Source organism: Myotis yumanensis, unplaced genomic scaffold, assembly GCF_028538775.1.
Source record: "Myotis yumanensis isolate MYYU_CA2020_CCGP unplaced genomic scaffold, mMyoYum1.0.hap1 SCAF_12, whole genome shotgun sequence".
NCBI classification, from domain to species: domain Eukaryota; kingdom Metazoa; phylum Chordata; class Mammalia; order Chiroptera; family Vespertilionidae; genus Myotis; species Myotis yumanensis.
The window spans coordinates 60,029,077-60,048,986 of NW_027223763.1; the positions used below are offsets into that span (position 1 = coordinate 60,029,077).

At 44.5% G+C, this 19,910-nt stretch overlaps 1 protein-coding gene across 12 annotated transcripts in view; it reads right to left on the bottom strand.

Annotated features, from left to right (window-relative positions):
- The window catches only part of SLC24A2 (solute carrier family 24 member 2), a 227,382-nt gene that overhangs the window by 18,391 nt on the left and 189,081 nt on the right, over positions 1 to 19,910 (bottom strand). For 9 of the 12 annotated variants that reach the window (XM_070431745.1, XM_070431746.1, XM_070431742.1 and 6 more), the window contains one exon: positions 5,794 to 5,937. In XM_070431745.1, the coding sequence (XP_070287846.1) occupies positions 5,794 to 5,937 (144 nt within the window). The remainder of the gene's footprint in view (positions 1 to 5,793; positions 5,938 to 19,910) is intronic. The other 3 variants (XM_070431747.1, XM_070431743.1, XM_070431739.1) reach the window with 1 other exon arrangement.

Genomic DNA, 19,910 nt, shown 5'->3' on the forward strand with positions numbered 1-19,910 from the left:
AGGATTTAAAGCAACTAAGTTCAATCAGTATTAGTGAAAACCTCTCTAATTCAAAACTTGGTGCTTATGATTCTTAATCAAGAAGCCCATTAGTAATGAAAGAGCACTGAAATGTACCTTGATCTAGTGTAATATTTGGGGATCATTAAAAAAGGGTTAAAAATAACTTTTTCGGGTGACTTTTCAGGCCTTGATCATTAACTAGGGGTAGGTAAACCTGGCACCTACTCTGTACCCAGGTCTTGAACGAGACATAAAATTCAAAAGTAGGTCTGTCTGACTATACAGCAGGTGTTCCTAACATCTAGGTTATACCGACTCGTTCCAAAAGAAAAACAGGGCCAGTAACACTCAAAATATACCCAGCCACAGACACATAATCATCACCATCATTATAACACTAGCCTATGCTCTGAAAGCCAGGAAGTATAAAGAGCATCAGGGAAGTGTAGACTAGCATCCCAGCTGCGTGGCCATCTGCCGCACCCAGCCTCCCTGTTGTCCCTGCTCTGGAAGCATCTCCCTTCGAGCTTCAGCAGTTTGGCTCAGCGCTGCCCAACTGTCAAACTACCTTACCATTTCCAGACTCACAGCCCAGGTTATTCCTTCTTCTTTCATTTTTTTCCTGAACGATTCCCCTCATTTGGACTCTATGGCCTCATTCCAGGCATCACGGCTCAGCAGCACCTGGGCAGTTATTTAGTTACCGTCTCCATGGAGGGAAGAAAATAGCCCTTGCAGACAAGGGCTGCCATGTCAATTTATGGTTAGTAATGGGGGCTCATCCTGACATCTGCTGGGATGGGCCTAACGCTAATTAGCAAAAAGCAAATTGTGTCCGTGTGCCGGCCATTTTGTTCCCAATGTAATGGCTTCCTTGTATAATTGACAGCTAATGTTCTCATTAGAAGCTTTTAGTACATCAGAGTGATATTTTCTTGGCTTGCAAAACGTTGCTGAACATTAGCTCATTGCACAAATTAGCCATATCCTTACTAATTTAAACTCGACAAATACTCACTGAGCATCTACTCTGTGGAAGATTCTGGGGCGTACATATTTAACAAAGTTCTCCAAAAACAATCCTATTAAAGATTAAAAGTATGGTTTCTAGATTAATAGGACAGGCATTAAAATCCTTGCTGATGTCCGGCCAGTGTGGCTCAGTGGTTGAACATCAACCCATGAACCAGGAGGTCACGATTCAATTCCCAGTCAAGGCACATGCCTGGGTTGTTGGCTTGATGCCTAGTAAGGGGCATGCAGGAGGCAGCCGATCAATGTTCTGTGATGGGTGTTTCTATCTCTATATACCTCTCCCTTCCTGTTTAAAAAAAACCCAACCACCAATAAAAACATATTAAAAAAAATTCTTGCTCACCAATTACCAGTGATGTGTCCTGAGACAAATTATTTAATCTCTCTAAGCCTCAATTTCTTCATCTGTAAAATGGGGGAATAGCAATATCTAGTCAGTCTGAGGATCTCATGCACATAAAGTGTCCAGCAAAGTGCCAGGCACACAGTAAGTGCACAGATATCAATGGCCGTTATTATTTGACTATATTATCCTCAGATTGTTTTTTTTTAAGAGATTAGGAAATTGAAACTCAGGGAGGAGCAAGTGACTGTAGAGACCTGGAGTCATGGCTTTACCTCTTATTAGCTGGGTGTGCTTGGACAATCACTTCGCTCTCTGGGTTCAGTGGTCACTTACTCCTTGCTAGAACTGTGCTGGGCACATGGTAGACATAATAAATCTACTTGGTGAATGAATCAATGTGTGATAAAAATAGCAAAAACCTTGCTGCGTTCTCAGGTACCTTCCTAGCTCTGATGAGTCATGTTTTGATATCTCATTTGATTTATAAGAATACCCATCCTACGTCATGAAAGGATCTATCTTTTTGGGTCTTTATTTCCTTTATTATTTTCAATTTTCATCAGAGACATGTTCCTCATTAAGGTTTACATTTTAGTTTTTTTTTTTTTTTTTTAACTTTCAAAACAAAGCCATTAATTTAAGGAAACTATAAAAGTGAAGCCCAGACTAATTATCTGAGCTGGAAGCGTATATAATACAACAAACACTGTCGCATCATTTGCATATAAATGAAGTGGAAATAAAAACAAGTGGGAGTGCCATTTACTCTGAAAGTAGATGTATACGTTTTTAAAAAAAAATTGTGTTTTCTTTGTAATTATTGTCAAGGTTTGGATGTTCATCTCCATGGGCAATTCAAAAACTACTGAGGAGGATGGAGGGGCTAAATGGTGATGGAAACAAAACAAAACAAAAAACTACACTGAGGAGGCAGAGCTGCCAGGCCCTGAGGAGTAGCAAATGTCTACTAATTAATAATTTTTGACTTGTTCTCTCCTCTTCCTGGGTAATTTTTCAAGAGGCCCTGGGGCAGTACATGAGGAAGTAGCATGCTTCCTTTCATTTGGCATTTCCTGTATGTAAAGGGTAACCACGTAGTTCAACTTCCAAACCTGTACCCACAGTAACTAAGGACTGCCCTGGGCAAACGGGCTGTGCGGTCACCTTAAACACCATCCTGATGGCTATCTCTTTATGCTTTCTTGAATCACAGAAGGTCACGGCTGCCCGGGAATCTAGAGGTCTTCCACCCTGTCTTTCACAGAAGAGAAAACATGAGGTCCAGAGATGAGAAGTGACTTTCTCAAGGTTGTGCTGCTCATGAGTTGCTGGGTAAAACCACCGCCGTTTACCATGGTAGAATGAGAATGCCGTGGCGTCAGCAGACCCGGGTTCAAGTCTGGCTCCTCTCACCGACACAGCTGTGCAGTCTTGCTCTGTAGTTCCATGTGGCCATGCTTTGCTCCCTGTACTCAGTTTAGAGTTCCTTAAAGGTAGGAACTCTGAATTCTGTGTCTTCATATCTCTTTTAGGGCACAAGTCTGATACTTGGCATGTAATAGGTGCTCAATAAATATTTGCTGAAGAACTCTAAAACCAACCAAATGTTCTGGGTGTGTGTGTGTGTGTCTCATTTCTGCTCGGGAGAGCACATAGTATACTCAGAAACAGACAGGGCACATCTAGTCCACCCCAGGGATGGCACTTGGGGCTGCAATGAGCCAAAGCCCCATTGGCTAACGTGGCCCAGGCTGCAGGGGAGCGCTCTCACACTGCCTGTACAGTGAGTGACCTGCCAGTGGTCCTGCAGAGGAGAGGGATATGTACAGCTGCATTTTCTTGCTCTGCGCCCCTGGGAATTGTAGCATCAGCCAGCATAGTCGTGCTGCTCCAGGTAACTATTGCCACAGCAGAGCCTTGACTGTTGTCCAGGAGTTGCTGGTTGAGAGCTGGATCTTCTCGAACAGCTTCCTTGTCCCTCCAGCTCAGACGATGCAGAGGATGAGCACCTTGTCAGCCTTTTCTCTAGGAGTCCCACCTGACCCTGAGGACCCAGAGCCTCCAGCTATTAACATGTTTTCCCCATTCCTGCACTTTTCCCAGTTGTGTGCTGACATCCTCTTATTAGCCAATCATCCTCTCCTCTGGGCTGTGCCACAGTGAGGCCTGCTGTGGGGATTTACAAAAACATGTCTCTCACTCTATTTTCCTCCCTGGGGCTGAGCAAAAGCATTGGGCTAAACGGAGAAATGGAAATACAGAGAGGACGCAAGTGAGTGTGTGGGCGCATGTGAGCACGCACATCTCGGAAATGCCATGTGATGTGAGCCAGGAAGAAACTGCACACATCCCAGCTGCTGGGCTGTGGGTTTCCAGGAGGCCAGCCTTTGCAGAGAGCAGGTGCTCTGCTACTTGCTGCTTTAACTTTACTAGGAAACTTCTGTCGGGAGTCTGACAGGGGGTCCTTACACTAGGGCAGTGGTCGGCAAACTCATTAGTCAACAGAGCCAAATATCAACAGTACAACGATTGAAATTTCTTTTGAGAACCAAATTTTTAAAACTTAAACTATATAGGTAGGTACATTGTTATTAACTTAATTAGGGTACTCCTAAGGCTTAGGAAGAGCCACACTCAAGGGGCCAAAGAGCCGCATGTGGCTCAAGAGCCGCAGTTTGCCGACCACGGCACTAGGGGGTCCTTTCCTGGCCTGAACTTTACAAGACATGGCTCTCCAACAGGCTGGATTTTTTATAGGTCAGGCTAATGGGACAGGGTTTTTCTTTGATCTTTTTCAAGTGAGGAAAGTGGATCATCATAAGACTCAAGAGTTATGCTAAATTATGTTGGATGTTACCACAGTAGTCTATTCCAAATGCTTTCAGAAATAATGCTTTCAGATGTCCACCTTCTGGCATCATGAAATATGAGAAGCTCACGCTGTGTGGTCACTGGGGCCTGACACTGAATCTCAGCTCCCTCCCCTGGGAAGTGACCAGGCATGAGTTAGTTAATTTCTTTGTACCTAAGTTTCTTTCTACTTATGCCAATTATTTACACACTAGAGGCCTGGTGCACGAAATTCGTGCATGGGTAGGGTCCCTAGGCCTGGCCAGCGATCAGGGCCAATTGGGGCCTTCCTTCCCCTGGCTGCCGCTAGTACATCATAGCTAGCGATCAAACTCCCAAGGGGACAATTTGCATATTAGCCTTTTATTATATAGGATATGTATTTTTCTCATACCAGTTGTTTCCTGAGATTCCACAATATGCTTTATTGAAAATACCTAGGGCAGAAGCTGATACATGATAGGTATACACTTTTGTGGAATGAGTATGTGTCTATAAGGCTGTAATAACAAGTAGAGCCTTTTCTTATTTTTCAGTAATTCCTTCACCCTTTGGGGCAATGGCCTTAGAACCCAGTTTAACAACATTGGGAGGGGGTGTTCTTTTGGTTTCATCTACATTCAGATTGTACTTTGCTGATCATAAGATGGTATTATGTTCACAGCACCCAGTACATTACTAACGGCAGAAAAGAATATTGATTGCAGTAATGATAACAATACAGGAAGGAGATCAGACGTGCAAACATTTGCACTACATGAATGCATTTCTTCAAATTACTTTTTGAATCAAATGAGTAATCCATGGACATAAATATTCAACAAAATGTGAGTGTTCAGGGACAATGCTGTGGTGGTGTTAGAACATGTGTGCAAATGCTGTGACATTCTTCCTCTCCAGAGTGTCATACACTCTAGGACCCGATATAGTTTAGGTAGACCTTCTGTCTCCTCACCTTTAATCAGGACAAACTATGGCTGCCTTGACCAGGAATGTGCAGCTCCACTGAGTCTACATGGCTTCTGCGACTAGTGCATTGGACACCGTGCAGCTCCTGCCTTGTGCTGCTGGAACACCTATTCTCAAAGCCTGCTCTGTATGGAAGACACCTGCCTGTCTTGAGGCCACCACACCTGAGGAAGCCCCAGTCACATGGAGAGGACACGCCTAGGCTTTCCAATAGACGATTCCGGCTGCGTCCAGCCTTTGCATCATCTCTGCTCAGTTGGAGAAGCCTCCAGCCTCCAGCCTCCAGCCATGTCACTCTTCCTAGCTGAGGCCACAGACATGGCAGAGTGGAGACAAGCATCGCCAATGTGCCCTATTCAAATTCCTGGAACACATGGTGGTGGTTTCACACGACTAAGTTTTGGGGTGGTTTCTCATGTGGAACCAATAATGCAAACAGTCCAGATAAACTTCAGGCATCTATAAGCATGCGCATGTACTAGTATATATGTTACCCCCCTTTTCCATTTAAGACAAATAGAAGCAGACGAGGCATCCTGTTATATACTGTGCTTTCAAACAAGGAATCGATTCAAAAATGCTATACTCACAGGTTTGCGGACATCAGGCAAGGTAAGCCAGAGAGGAAACACGATGGGGAGGACAATGAGGAACGTGACTTGCTTGCGGGGATTGGGGGGCCAGGCCAGGCTGAGAGGCTGGTCATCCTCGTCGTCACCCGTTTCTGTGGTCTGCTGTGGAGAGGGAGAGAGAAACACACAAAACTGAACCAATGATCATGTCCACAGGCTGCAGGAGCCAGAGCACAGAGCAGGGCGGAGGCTCCGCGCCACTTCAGGAGTTTTCTTGGCTCATGCCAGCAGCTTCCTCCATGCATTTCTTAGGTTGTAAGAGAGCCCCACCCGCCACAGTCTGAATTCGAGGAACAGACAATACCATGCCCCGCCATGAGGACTCCAGAACGTTCTCTTTCCTCCCTGAACACTCTTTAGCACTTCAGATGGAACTGGTCATTCACCTGGACTGGGCTACAGCTATGACCCAGGAGCTTTTCATAAGAAGTCATATCTGCAGAGCAAAAGACCTGACACTCACCTTCTCCTCCTCCTCCCTTCTCCTTGAGGACAGAGCCAAAGGATTCATCATAGAAATCCTTGGGAAGAATATGAAATGGTTTTTTTTTTTTTGGTTAATCCTCCTCACCCGAGGATATTTTTCATTGATTTTGAGAGAGAGAGTGGAAAAAAGGGGGAGACACACACACAGAGAAACATTGATGTGAGAGAGACAAATCAATTTGGTTGCCTCACCATGCGCCTTGACCAGAATTGAATCCAGGACCCTTCAGTCCTTGGGCTGACACTCTACACACTGAGCCAAACCAGCTAGGGCTATTAAATTTGTTAAAAAATTATTTGATTGATTAATAGCACTGATTTTGAGTGGGCAAATGAAAGTAACCACAGCAATAATTCAGTAACAATACTCAACTCCCTTCACTGGCCCACGGATTACTGTGTGGTTGTGAGTTTTAACCAGTTTGATCATCTCATTACTAGTAAATCCTAAACCATTTTATTTCTAGCCAAAGGCTGATTATGCAAACATGTGTCCCATCCATCCGCGGACACAGGGTTGGGAAGTCGAGCAGGACATGGAGCCTGGGGCTGTCACCTGCACGTGGCCCCAGAGCTGGGAGAACGTCAGACTTTCAGACGTGGCAGCAGGCAGCCAGGCCTTTATTCATCACCTGCTGACGTCAGCAGCTCCTGAAGTCCCAGAGCCAGAACAGACAGACGGCGGATCTGGGCCCTGGCGGGATGACCATTAGCCTGTCAGATGGGCCCCCCGGGCCTCCGAAACAGCCCTGCAGACAGCATCCATCACTTCCATCCCTGCTTGTTTAGAAATGAAAGTGCGGCAGCAGGACCAAGCATCTGATCTAAAAATATCATCAGGAACTTTTCCAGGATGCTTCCTTTGGAGGCCATATAAATAACCCGCACAGGCTTCATGCAGAGCTGCCCGTGGCTCCTCCTTCCAGCATCGCGCACTATTTCCAGCAGCAGCTCTGACTCCACCGGCGCCCCTCTCCCGAAGGAGCTGGCAGGTGGGCAGGTGCAGGCCGGTGGGATAGGGCGTAAGGGCTCAACGAGAGGCCGGGCTGGGTGTGAGTGTTATGTTTACTTATAATTTAAATCTGAGAGCTGCCAAAAGGAGTAGTGGTTTAGCCAATCACCCACACGCTCTCTCCAGGAGTTAAAGTTAAAAATAATAGCAATAATTAAAAAGGAATCTTAAGTCATACTAGACAGGATAGGTCTTAACAGGTTCTTTCTCATTGGGCATATGTCCTTGGCAGTGGGTAAAATAGTTTATAAACAGCAAATAGGCTGGAATGAAGAGGATTAGGTAACAAGGTAGAATTAGGAAGTTGGCGCAGTTTAATTTGGTCGTCCAGATCCTCATTAAATATACGCCTCACATTTTCCATCCCTTTGCTATGCAACATGTTGGGAGAAATGAAAGATCTAAAATGAATAATCTACGTTCCTACCTTAGGAAACCAGAATAAAAAAGAGCAAATTGCAAATTAAACCCAAAGTAAGCAAAAGAAAAGATTTTAAAATATTAGAGCAGAAACCAATGAAATTGAAACCAGAAAATCAATACACTCAACAAAACCAAAAGCTGGTTTCTTTGCTATGCAATTTGATGTGGTCCACTTACTGCTTTCTCTCCTCATCCTGAGGGCTCCCACCCATGGGGGAGGCATGGGTGTGCTGTCCTGGTTCCCCTTCTGAGCCACCCCATATCCTCCTGCAAGATGCAGCAGATAGAGCGCATATCATCCCCAGTTGAGATCTCGGTCTCTCTAGGTGTCAGCTGGCTACCTGAATAATCTCTCTTAATGAGGCCAGTGAAGATGAAGGAGACAGGTGCATTTTAACTGTTCCCTCCCAGATATGATCATCTTTTCTGTTTAACCCAAATAACTGACTTTCCCTGCCCACCTGATAGATGCCTCAAAATGGGGAGGACCATGGGAGAGTCGAGGCATTGCATCGTTCCGAACAGGTCCCCGGTCTCACATGGGATGGTTGTTTTTATTGTCAGGGGATCCCAGCACTTCTCTGAAGACTCACCAAGCTGATCAGATGGGTTCATCAGACTCCTCCCCCTTCCAGGGTTGACACTCCGTCTGGTCTCCCACTACCGTCTGCAATCTAGCAACTTCTACACTCTAAGCTAACCTTTTTGTGACAAAAGAACATAAGCAACTCTTTATGACTCAGATCATTTTAATGACACCAACAGATGGTGACATTTCATCAATAGCCCTTCTGCTCATAACCTACGGATTAGCTCCTTCCCCATCTGCCAAAGTCACCAGGCAGGCAGCGCCACCAGCAAATGGCAGAAAATAGTTGTCTGTTTAGAGGCATAAGCTCTAAACATACTACTGTCCAATGCAAACAATTAGCTATATTGTACAGCTTCCAAAAGTTGCACTTGGGGTGGTTGTTGCTAGGGCAGAAACGGACCAGGAGAGACTGTGTCTTAGGCTGTACAAACAGTGCTCTTCGTGGGGACTTCCTAGCCTCGTGGGGGACCAGTCCTGCTACAGAGAAGCCCAAGAGCCCAAAACCCTGGGGTGGATTCCAGAGGTGTCTAGGAAGCAAGGCTGTCAGCATAGTTTAGGGGAAATTGTCTTTTTTCCAAGTGCAGTCTTACTCTGGTTCAATGGGCAACAGCTTGTGAAATGGTTAGAAAATGAAAAAAAAAAAAAACCACACACACACACACACACACACACCAACAAACCGTTACAAGTCTGGGACCCATTTGCCTTCGCCCAAACTGGGGCTGCTGGCATTTCATTAGTCTTAGCCCTGGGGAGAGCCTGCTGAGGTTCAGGCACTGGTTTTCCAACTTTTCCTGGAGTTGGGGCATGCTGGCTTTGACCTTGCAACAACCTATTCTTTAAAAAAACCTATATATTTTTATTGATTTCAGAGAGGAAAGGAGAGGAAGAGATAGAAACATCAATGATGAAAGAGAATAATTGATCAGCTGCCTCCTGCATGTTCCCCATTGGGGATCGAGCCCGAACCCCAGGCATGTTTCCTGACTGGGAATAGAACCATGACCTCCTGGTTCATACTCGATGCTCAATCACTGAGCCACACCGGCTGGGTGAAACAACCTATCCTTACCTCCTAAAATTTCTTTGGTGACCATAGAAAACAAAATAATGCAAAGTGACCCAGAAAACATTCAAATGACTTTTCATATAAAGGTTTCAAATAGTTTGGTACCTACTGGAGTCTCTGTGGAAACCCTAGGATTGTGCCACACCAGGGCCAGCAATTACTGCGTTAAGGCTCTGCAACCTTTGACATGGAAAATCCGAGGCTAAAACACTCGGCTCTAAGTTCCCACATGGCGGTCTGCTGGCCGCCGGACCCTGAAGGAATCCGAGCAGCATGGCGGGAGGAGATGGTAGAGTCTGAATCCTGGCCGCCAGTCTCTGCTCCAGCTGTGGTTCCAGCTGTAGCCACCACCACGGAAGGTATTCAAGGACTGCCTTTAGGTGCAGAGCAGTGTGCTGTGTCCTGGGGCTCTTGGTTTTGAGGAGACTTGAATTTAAAAGGGGAGACAGAACAAATAGCTCCAGAAAACATATTTACCCAGTTCTAGGGGTGCTGGCAGAAGGGGGGAGGGGGGGGGGCGGCTTGTTCTCTAATATCCATTCTGCCTGTAATGGACTGAATTGTGTTTCCCCCCAATGCCTATGTTGCAGCCCTACTCCCCAGCACCTCAGAATGGACTGTCTTTGGAGGTAGGGCCCCTTTAAAGAGATGATGATGTTAAGATGAAGCCATTAGGGTGTGTCCTAAGGCAATAGGACCTGTGCCTTGTAAGCAGAGGAGGTTAGGACACACAGAGACACTTCAAGGATTTGCACGCGGAGAGGAAAGGCCATGTGAGGACACAGCATGATGGCCATCTGTAAGTCAAGGAGCGAGGCCTCAGAGGACAACAACCCCGACAGCACCTTGATCTTGGACTCCCAGCCTCCAGAACTGTGAGGAAATACATTTCTGTCGCTTAAGCCACCCAGTCTGAATTAGTTTCTTAAAGCAGCCCTAGCAAACAGATATACCGCCCATGGACTTCGGTGACAGGAAGCCCACTTTCCGTAGGCCTGGAATAAAGACTCCACTTCAGCCTCTCCTGCAACGAGGTGTGGCCATGTGACTAGGTTCCAGTCGACTGGGACGCAATCACAGGTCTCCCTGCAGCTTCCGGGATGTATCCTAAAGGGCGGAGGTGTGTCTGTCATCGCTCCTGCCCAGTTCCTGGGGGTGGAGTGGGGGCATTTCAGTCAGAGGGTGGACAGCCATCCTGGACCATGAAGTGGAGAAACAATATACAAGGATCTGAGCCCGACACCCAGCCAGAGCCATTCTGCCCTGGGCTGCCGACACCGCCTCCACGAACATTCTGTTTTCCCAGCCACAGTCATTTTGGGTTTTGGTTGCTCACGATGGAACCTAACCCGGGCTGATCCAGGCTCCTGTTTATGAGGAATCGAGGGAGCAACAGCCTTCATATCTCAGCACTAGAAAAAGTCATGCTTCTTTGGAGAAACTTTGAAATAAACCTTAAAAATACTGTGAATCAGGTAAATGACACTATTTTCTCCTTTGCTTTGCAGTGGGGATTTCACAGCCAAATCTGTAACCCACACCCGGCAGTCATAGCAGTGGAATCCATGCTCAGCTCACTCCCATCTTACTCTTGTCCTTGCCTGTACATCCTTTGCTGAATTCTCTCAAAACTGTTCCTTTTATCCTTTTTCATCAGATGTCTCTTTGCAAGCAGCCTCTAATCTTTGTGAAACGAGGAGGGGAGGTGGGTGGGCAGACATACAACTAAAACTCCTCAGTAATGGAAATTTGGGGATAACTTTAGCAGGAGGTGACGTCATTCTAAGTGACAACTTTCGGTAAGTGGACAACCACTGCTAGGATTCACTTATTGATACTGGAGGTTGGTATCTGGAGGTCTGGCCACAGAACATCTGCAGATAGGAGACAGCAGTTCCAGGAGCCAGTTAGCATCTACTGGGAGGTCTCTGAAGCAATCAACTGATTTTAATTTTTATTTACCTATAAATGGGAGGAGCAGCCGCCGCCTGTCTGTATCCTGCTACCCTGAGCCTGTCCAGCTTTTTTGTAGGTGCACCTTACACTGTTCCTACCTGTGCCTGGTATGGATGGTTTGGCCCAGAATAAACATATAATCTCCAGTGGAGGGGCCTGAGCTGGACTCACCAGTCCAGAGGTTACCTCTACAGCCAGAAAAATGTTTCTCAGAAGCAACCCAATTTCTCATTCTTGTCTGTGAAGGGCACTGCACGAGATTTCCATGGGAAATCTTTTCTATCAGAGAATTAAAATGAAAACCCAGAGGCCTCTGAAAATAGGCCATCTGCATCTTCAGTTTTCTTCATTGTATAACAGCTCCTCTCCAGTCAACAGGAGCAACCTCAGAGGAGAGCCTGGCCCTGCCTAGCTCTTAGCTCAGATGGGGTTGGACTCAGGCCGGAAGGGAAGTTCTCACTTCTCTATCCCCCCACAGAAGGACCACACGCCTCAGCACTTAGGAAAGCCACCTCTTCTCCCAGGGGAGCCCCTTCAGTTTGGCATGACGCTGAATAAAGTAAAATGCCAGCACTCAAATAGCCATGTAAAAATATAATTCACTTACTCTAAAGCACTGGGCCATGGTCAAGTTGGGTGAACGTGAAGGTTTTAAGTGATTTTTATTTCGACTTAAAGAGAATGGTCCTTAACATATTTGTTGTTGCTATTTCTGTAATTTATATCTTTAGGAAAAAAATCATTTTATATCTCCATATTGTTCAACAAAGATGCCCACACGAATGACCAAATGCAGCAAAGCTCCCAGAGTCCTGTGCATGCTGGGAGTCACCTGCAGGGCCCCAGGGGCTAAGAGTGGAATAGAGAGCCATAAACACATCTGCTGAGCATAACAAGTGAGGTTGGGTAGGTGCACCAAGAATATTAAAAATGTCACACTCAACGAAGTTTTTTAAAGGGCACTAATAAAACACGTGAAATGTCTAGACTATGTGTGAGGCATTCATCTACATCGACTGGGGGTAGTAACTCAGGCAATTGAAGGATGCACAGCGCCTGGTAGACACCAGGGGATCAATAATGTTAGTTATCTTCCCTCCTGCCATTCGTATCATCTCTGTGACTAACTGGCTGTGCGACCTTAGGCAAATCAGTGGAAATGCTGGACTAGCCAAAGAACATGTATCCCGTGTGGTCTGTAGGCATCTGGTCTTGGTGTAGCTCACTGCCCTTTAGGCTCCAGGAGTGGTTAAAAACCAGGCTATTGTGAGGCAGAACTTCTTTGTCCCTGGACTGCTTTAATGTGGGACTACCCTGGTGTCCAAGAACTTGTCTTTCAATTCACTGTATGGACACCGGTAGATCAGGAAAGACAAGCAGCAACCATAGGCCGCTGCAATCTTTAGAATACTAGCTTTAGGCTCTAAGAGGAGCCCCAGAATTTCAGAGTTGAAGAGCCCTGACTCATTGAGGCCATCCCCTCATTTGACAGATGAGGAACCTGAGATGAAGTGATAAGCCACAGGAACTTCACAGCGCGAGGCGGGGCCTGAGTGACCTCCCTTCACTCCCAGCCCAAGGCTCTTTCCCCACTCTACCATGCCTCCGTTCCTCAATCCTAAAAAACAGGGACAAACATGCTTTCTGCCCAATCACACCAGGCCTCCCAGCTTTATTTGATAATAAATTTGACCAATTAAACAAAAAACACTAGCTATAGCAAATACGAAGCATTTAATTGACATAATTTTCTTGAGCCTAGACTAATTCTGATGGTTTGGATGGTCCACATTTCATAAAAACGCTGATCGGAAACATCTGATTCTTAGCTGGCCCTTCTGCCAAGTGAGGACACAGTGAAAATACTGCCATTTATGAACCAGGAAGCAGGCCGTCACCTGACACGTGCTCTTGGATCTCTCTTGGGAGAAATAAATCTCTGTTGTTTATAAGCTCTGCGGTCTATGGCATTTTTGTTATAACACCCCGGGCAGCTTGGAAGGGGAAACAGAAAGCAGATTTGGGGGGGGGTTGTAGATAGGAGGGGGTGTTGTGATGTTTTCTTTCCTCCTCTTTCTCCTTGGGTAATATCTCTATGGTACAAATTTAAAAAAATGAAGTGTGAGTGCTAAGATATCAACGAATGTCTTCAAATATAGAAAAAGAAGAAAGTCTTGTTCTGTAGCATCTCCATCCAAGAAGAAAATGCAGGAATTTAGCCCTGGCTTGATGCAGAAGGAGGCGACAACCGAGTATACCAATGGCCAAAATGAGGCTTGTAGATGTTATGCGTGTTCCATTGCTTGATGTCTCCCCTGACTCCCATAACTGCGGATCATCCTGCACCAGATACCTCTAAAATGAACCTCAAGGGGACACTGTAGGAGATGGATCACACCCTTTACAACAATAAACTTTCCGGAGGCTAACCTTAGCAAGGACTGGAATAGAAGGTGGGTTATTTCCAGGCACCAGCATTCATTGTTCAAAGGCCAACAGAACCTCAGTCGAAGAAGATGCACCACAAAACAGCATCGTCTTTAAACAAGGACCCTCTGCTTCTCCTTCTACCTCTGTTCTCTTTCGTTATGGAAGCATTCAGAATACTGTCTTCGACAGAGGTGGCGTGTTTTACTTTTCCAATTAGGTCTCCTGGGGAACTGGTGAAATGGTATATGTTCCCCTTCTAGTGCGTGTGTGGGAGGTTCCCAGGGAGAGAAGAAACCCTGACAGTGCCTTCCCTAACGAGGGGACTGCTGGAGAAGGGACTTATAGACGCACACCCACTTCTGCTGCAGAATGTTCTTTTACAACATTATTGCTCCGACAAAATTATCTGAGCTAATCCGTAAAGAGCACTTAGAACACCGTTTGGCACACAGTAAACACTCAATAAAGGTTGATTATTGTTATTAGGTTTAATAAATATTCAGAGAAATAATTTCCCATGAGAAAGTGGTTTGACCAAGTGAATTATGATACTTCCAGCAATATAATCCTATAATTCAATTATTTGATGTGAAAGTGGAAACGGTAATAATTTTGCTCCTTCATCTAACCAGTCATATACTGACTGAGCATTCACTGACTGTAGTGATGCCAACAATCTAATTTATTTTCCTCCTAGGTAAGATGAATAAATAACATGAAAGGGAAAGTTTCGTAGCCCTACGGAGAAAATGCTATTTTATTTCGGGAGGTAGGCTGTAAGTAGACTTCCTATCAGAAACAAAGCTTCCAAACAGATGGTGAGACTCAAAATATTGTGACACCTTGAGTCTGTGTTTTGTGCAGAGTGAAAAGCAGTAGCAGAGCTGGAACTCTCAAAGGTAAAATCACCAGAAATGCACAGTCACACTTTGATAGAGTGAGAGGCTCTGAAATGGACAACTATTTGGCAAGTGGAAGGCGCCTCCCAAGACACGTTCCAGAGTGCTTTCCGCTTTGTAACCTTAAACGCCACCGGTGCTTTAATACAAAGGAAATCAGCTAAAATGAGAAAAATCCATATGGTCGGTGTATTCGTCTGCTTGGGTGACCATAACAAAATACTGTATTTATCTCTTTTAAAGATCTCATTTTTGAATAAACTTTTTGACTTTGAAATAAATCATTGGATTTTCTTGCTGGAATTTATTTTTAAATGCCTTCCAACCCACTCATTCTTTATTGAGTCTTAAGAAAACTCTCCTCTTTTTTGTTCTCTTAGTTTTTCAATGTCTTTGCATTTGTATGTTTTACTAATATCCCTCATTCTCTGCACTCTATTCTTGTCTTCTATGTTTCTGTCACTTACGTTTTTCTAAGAGATAAGTACAAAGTGCATCTCTTTTTGGAAGGGAGCACCATCCGAGACATTTGTCTTGCCTTCTGTGTGGACAAGCTAAACCAACAGAGCTAACATTTAAGTAGCAAACAGAATTAAAAAAAAAAAGTGATACATTTCTGCTCGTCTCGTGGTAAGAAATAATTCACTCTTCTGTTACTATCTTATGGTTCGTTTTACATATAGATGGAAAAAAATCTAACATCAAGAATTTAGCATATTAAACACAAAATGATAAGGTTTCACTAAGTATTGGCAACCTGAAAAAAACTTAATTTGCTTCTACGTGACTTTGAATGGAAATCAAGGTCTTGAAATATTCTGCTGTGAGTGATGAAGCTGTCTGGACTTCAGTTTTCCCAGAAGCCCCAAAACCATTTATTATAATGTAAAATGGCATTTGGAGAGTCTGGTGAAATGCAATTGCTTTCCTTCACTTTGCATTTTTCCCAAATAATTCTGAGGTGCAACCTACTGACAAGATAGATTTCTTTCTGTATTGCTGCTGTAAATTGGTTTTCTCATAGTTTTCATGGGCTTCGTAAATCCTGCTGATACAAATCATAAGTGATCAGCCAACATAAAAGCAACTGGAGGATCATAAAAAATAATTCAAAAATCATTCTCATCATTTTATTATCAATTGGATTAGAATTACTCACAGGAACAGTAGTATTAATGTCAGTATTTTTTTCAGGGTGGTAATGGAGTTCCCCCCCCCTTTTTATTAATAGTCAGTCAGCCCTTAATGTATCTTAGATGAATGATTAATAGACATTTTTCAAACTTTCAGAAAGCACAATGACAAATGGTATAATTAACAGTAAGATTCTTAGTGAAGATATAATTCTGTGTCAATATTCAAGTTTAGGCAGAAACTCGAGTTGGACTATAGCTATTTATTTTTAAATGTGTTCACAAGGCCTTTGAGTGTTATCTCCTCCAGATATAGAATGCATGTGCTATGGTTTGGCAGGAATCTCTGTTTTTGTTTATTTTATAGTTAGTGTTAGGTTTTCTCTGATACTAACGAGTTTCTTTCCTAAGGCAATAATAGATCTAATATGGCCTAGGCCAGTGATGGCGAGCCTATGCCACGCGTGTCAGAGGTGACACGCGAACTCATTTTTTTGGTTGATTTTTCTTTGTTAAATGGCATTTAAATATATAAAATAAATATCAAAAATATAAATCTTTGTTTTACTGTGGTTGCAATATCAAAAAATTTCTATACGTGACACAGCACCAGAGTTAAGTTAGGGTTTTTCAAAATGCTGACACGCTGAGCTCAAAAGGTTCGCCATCACTGGCCTAGGCCTAGGAAAATTAAGTGGGATGGAGAACCTTTGGATATTCTTTTCTTTCACTCTTAGGCCCTGGCCTCTCCCCCCACACTGCCCCTGGGCCCTGGTAGTGTCAGAGACACAGACACAGTCCCACTTCCCACCAGAGCCCCCATTCCTTGGGGGCCAGAATCTCTTATGTTTCAAGAGATTGGGATATGTGATTCTTGACTGTTTTTAAACTTTCAAAATGGTGGACCTGGTTATTACACATTGATCAGTTAGAACAGATACTTGCTCTTTGAATAATAGGAGGGTTTGAGGTTCAGTCTCTCTGTTGAACCTCACCTCTGGTAGCATCGCAAACATTTCCTAACTAAGAGTGATAGTTTAGAAAGAAAGAACCATATGGTTTGTAGGTACCACCTGCTTAGACAATCATGGAAATCCCCATCAGAGCTGACCGTTTTGACCAATGCTGATTGTGAAGTCTCTCTAAGGGGCTCCAAAGTCAATAGCTGTACCTTTAAACAACAATAATCCAGTCCTTGCTAAGGATGCTTTTTTACTACCCCAAGCGATCCAAATTGAACAGAAGAGAGGTATCTTTACTCATTTTTTAGAGAAACCTAAAATCACAATCCCTCCCATCGTCTTTCCCTGCTCATCCTTTACTCAGTCACTAGCCTTCCAGCCACCATGTGACCAGCGCTCTGAGGCTTCAAACACTCCACAGAGGTCGCGTGAAGACCAATGCTGGACTGAGAAGAAATAAGTCAGGGATGTGTTCCCGACGGGACACAGGAAGCGCTGAACATGGTAAGGTACTATTTAAGTTGTAAAGTAAGGAAATAAGAAAAAGCCTGCATTTTACACATATCTCCGTATCTATCTATCTATCTATCTATCTATTCACCTATCTGTCTATCCATCTATCTATTCACCTATCTATTTATCATCTATCTATCTATCTATCTATCTATCTATCTATCTATTTATCTATCTATCTATGTTTGTGTACATACGCATATCTATTTCTCTCTTTTTCCTAGGACTGTGCTTTTCTTGTATAAATCTGCTTGCTCACTGGTGCATCTGAGCAACTCTTAACCAAAGTCAGGACAATTCTGATCTCCCTGAGGACAGGGAGACATTTCAGAGACTAGATGAAAAAAAAGTTGCAACATATAAAAAGCCATCTCACAATACACACAAATGTAGGACACAATCAAAAAACAAGTTAGATTTTCAGATTTCAGAATCTATGAAATTTTCAAGGCATTTCCCCTTCTACCCTCTCCTGTGAGTGTGTGCTCAAAGGGCTGGAGGGGGTGGCATCGAGGATCATGATGCTGCATGGAGACCATGACGCGGCATGAAGGACAGTGACACGGCACCGAGGGCCATGACCCAGCTGGGCAGGCAGCCTCATGCAGCAAGCCAGCCACGTGCCATCAGCTGGCTCCTGGCTAGACTGGCAGGATTGAAATGTAAAAAAATGCTGGGTACTTGGGTGGCAGAGAGTATTTCTTTCAACTGCCTTTCAAACCTGGATAAACTCTCAACACTGAAAATTTGGAGGTTGGTAAATTCTCAGTAGCAGCTCAAATCAGCTCCCTCTACGTTAGAATCAATAAGACTGTGCCAGCAGTCGGTGGGAATAGATAATGAGCATTAAGCCATTTAAGAAATTGCATTATTTTCTTGATTCCATAGAATATACAGATGAAGCAAAAAAGCTCCTGCAAAGGGGCTCCTCGGGAGAGAATATTTTAAAATGCTCTTCGCTGCCGGCATAGTCTGTACGGAAGAAAGCTCTCGGGGATGAGACGAGGTGTCGCTATAAAAGTAGTTCACTTGTAAATAGGGTTTTAAAAACAGCACGTTAATTACATGGAACTAGACTCTCAGGAGGATCCCAGCGATGCGCACGTGATGCATGGGCTCATCACACCCATTAATAAAGCCGATGTACACCTCATCATTCGTGCATTTTGATAAAAACACAACCGGGAAAGAAAGAAAACTACACAACAGGAACGCCCCGAGTGATTTCTGTGAAACTGTGCTTCCGGTGGCCTGGGCATTCCAACGTCACAGGCTTTTTCTAACCCTGGAGTCATAGCCCTAATTTACCCTGTCATTCAATCTTCCAGCTCAGGAACCTCAGCATCATCGACAGCCTCCTTTTCTTGTTCATGCTCTCTGACCAATTTAATATCAAATCTTCTCAATTCGGCCTCAGAAACAGACCTAAATCTAGCTACTGCCATCCATGCACTGCCATTGTCATATGGGCCTCCATAGCCATTTAAAAAAACGTTTTCCTAAGTGCTTCTAATAATAGCAAATGCCTACGCAACGCTCACTGCGTGCCAAGAACTGTGAAGAGCATTTCACTCTCACAACAATGATATGAAGTAGGTGCTGTTTCTCATTCCTGTTTCACAGAAAGGAGAAGAGGAGAACAGAGAGGTTCAGTGACTTCTCCGAAGTCACACAGCGGGGTAAGTAGCAGACCTGGAATTTGAATTCATGCAGTCTGTCCCCGGAGTCTCTGCTCTTAAACCACTAAAGCATGTTGCTCTTTTAATTTAGCCCACGGTCGTTTCTGTTGTCGCATTTTTGGGGACTGGGTAATACAGGTAAGCGGTTCAACATTCAAAAGCTACAGAGGCTGCACACTGAACAGACTCCCTCCCGCACCAGTTGCTCACCACCAGGCCCCTGTCGTGGAGGTGGTCAGCATGCCCAGTCTCTTTAGCAGCATCGGAAGCAAGTGCTCATGTCGTCTCCCTCTCACACAAATAGAGCATGCTGGATGTAATCTGGCATGTTGCCTTTTTCACTTAACAGCATACATTGAAGATAGTTCCATCAGTACATGAAGAGCGTCCTCAGCCTTCTTTTCTTTTTAAAGACTGCAGATGGTCTAAACTAGGGGTGGGCAAACTTTTTCTGTAAAGGTCCAGATAGTAAATATTTTAGGCCTTGTAATCCATATGGTCGCTGTCATATATGCTGCTTTTCTTTCTTTCTTTCTTTTTTTTAAAAGAAAAACATTTAAAGATGTAAAAACACTCTTGTCTCATGGGTTGTACAGGCCACATTTGGCCACGGACCATAGTTTGCTGATCCTTGAACCCACAGGCTCTTACCTCGCTGTGCTGTATCGAGCCTTCTTCCACGCTGGCCTCCTAACCGTTCTGAAAGAGTAGCTTCCCATCCTACAAACCTGATGCTGCCACTGCCCCCCACTCCCCCAACAGGGGAAGTTCAGACTGCTTGGGGGTGCCTACAATGCCCTTCCCAATCCACGCACTTCCCCTTACCACGGCTACTGCACTGGTCTGCGCCACCATCAGCTCAACTCCTGCAGCGACTTCTTTGCTCTATTCTTGTTACAAAACCTCTTGCCCCCAAATCCG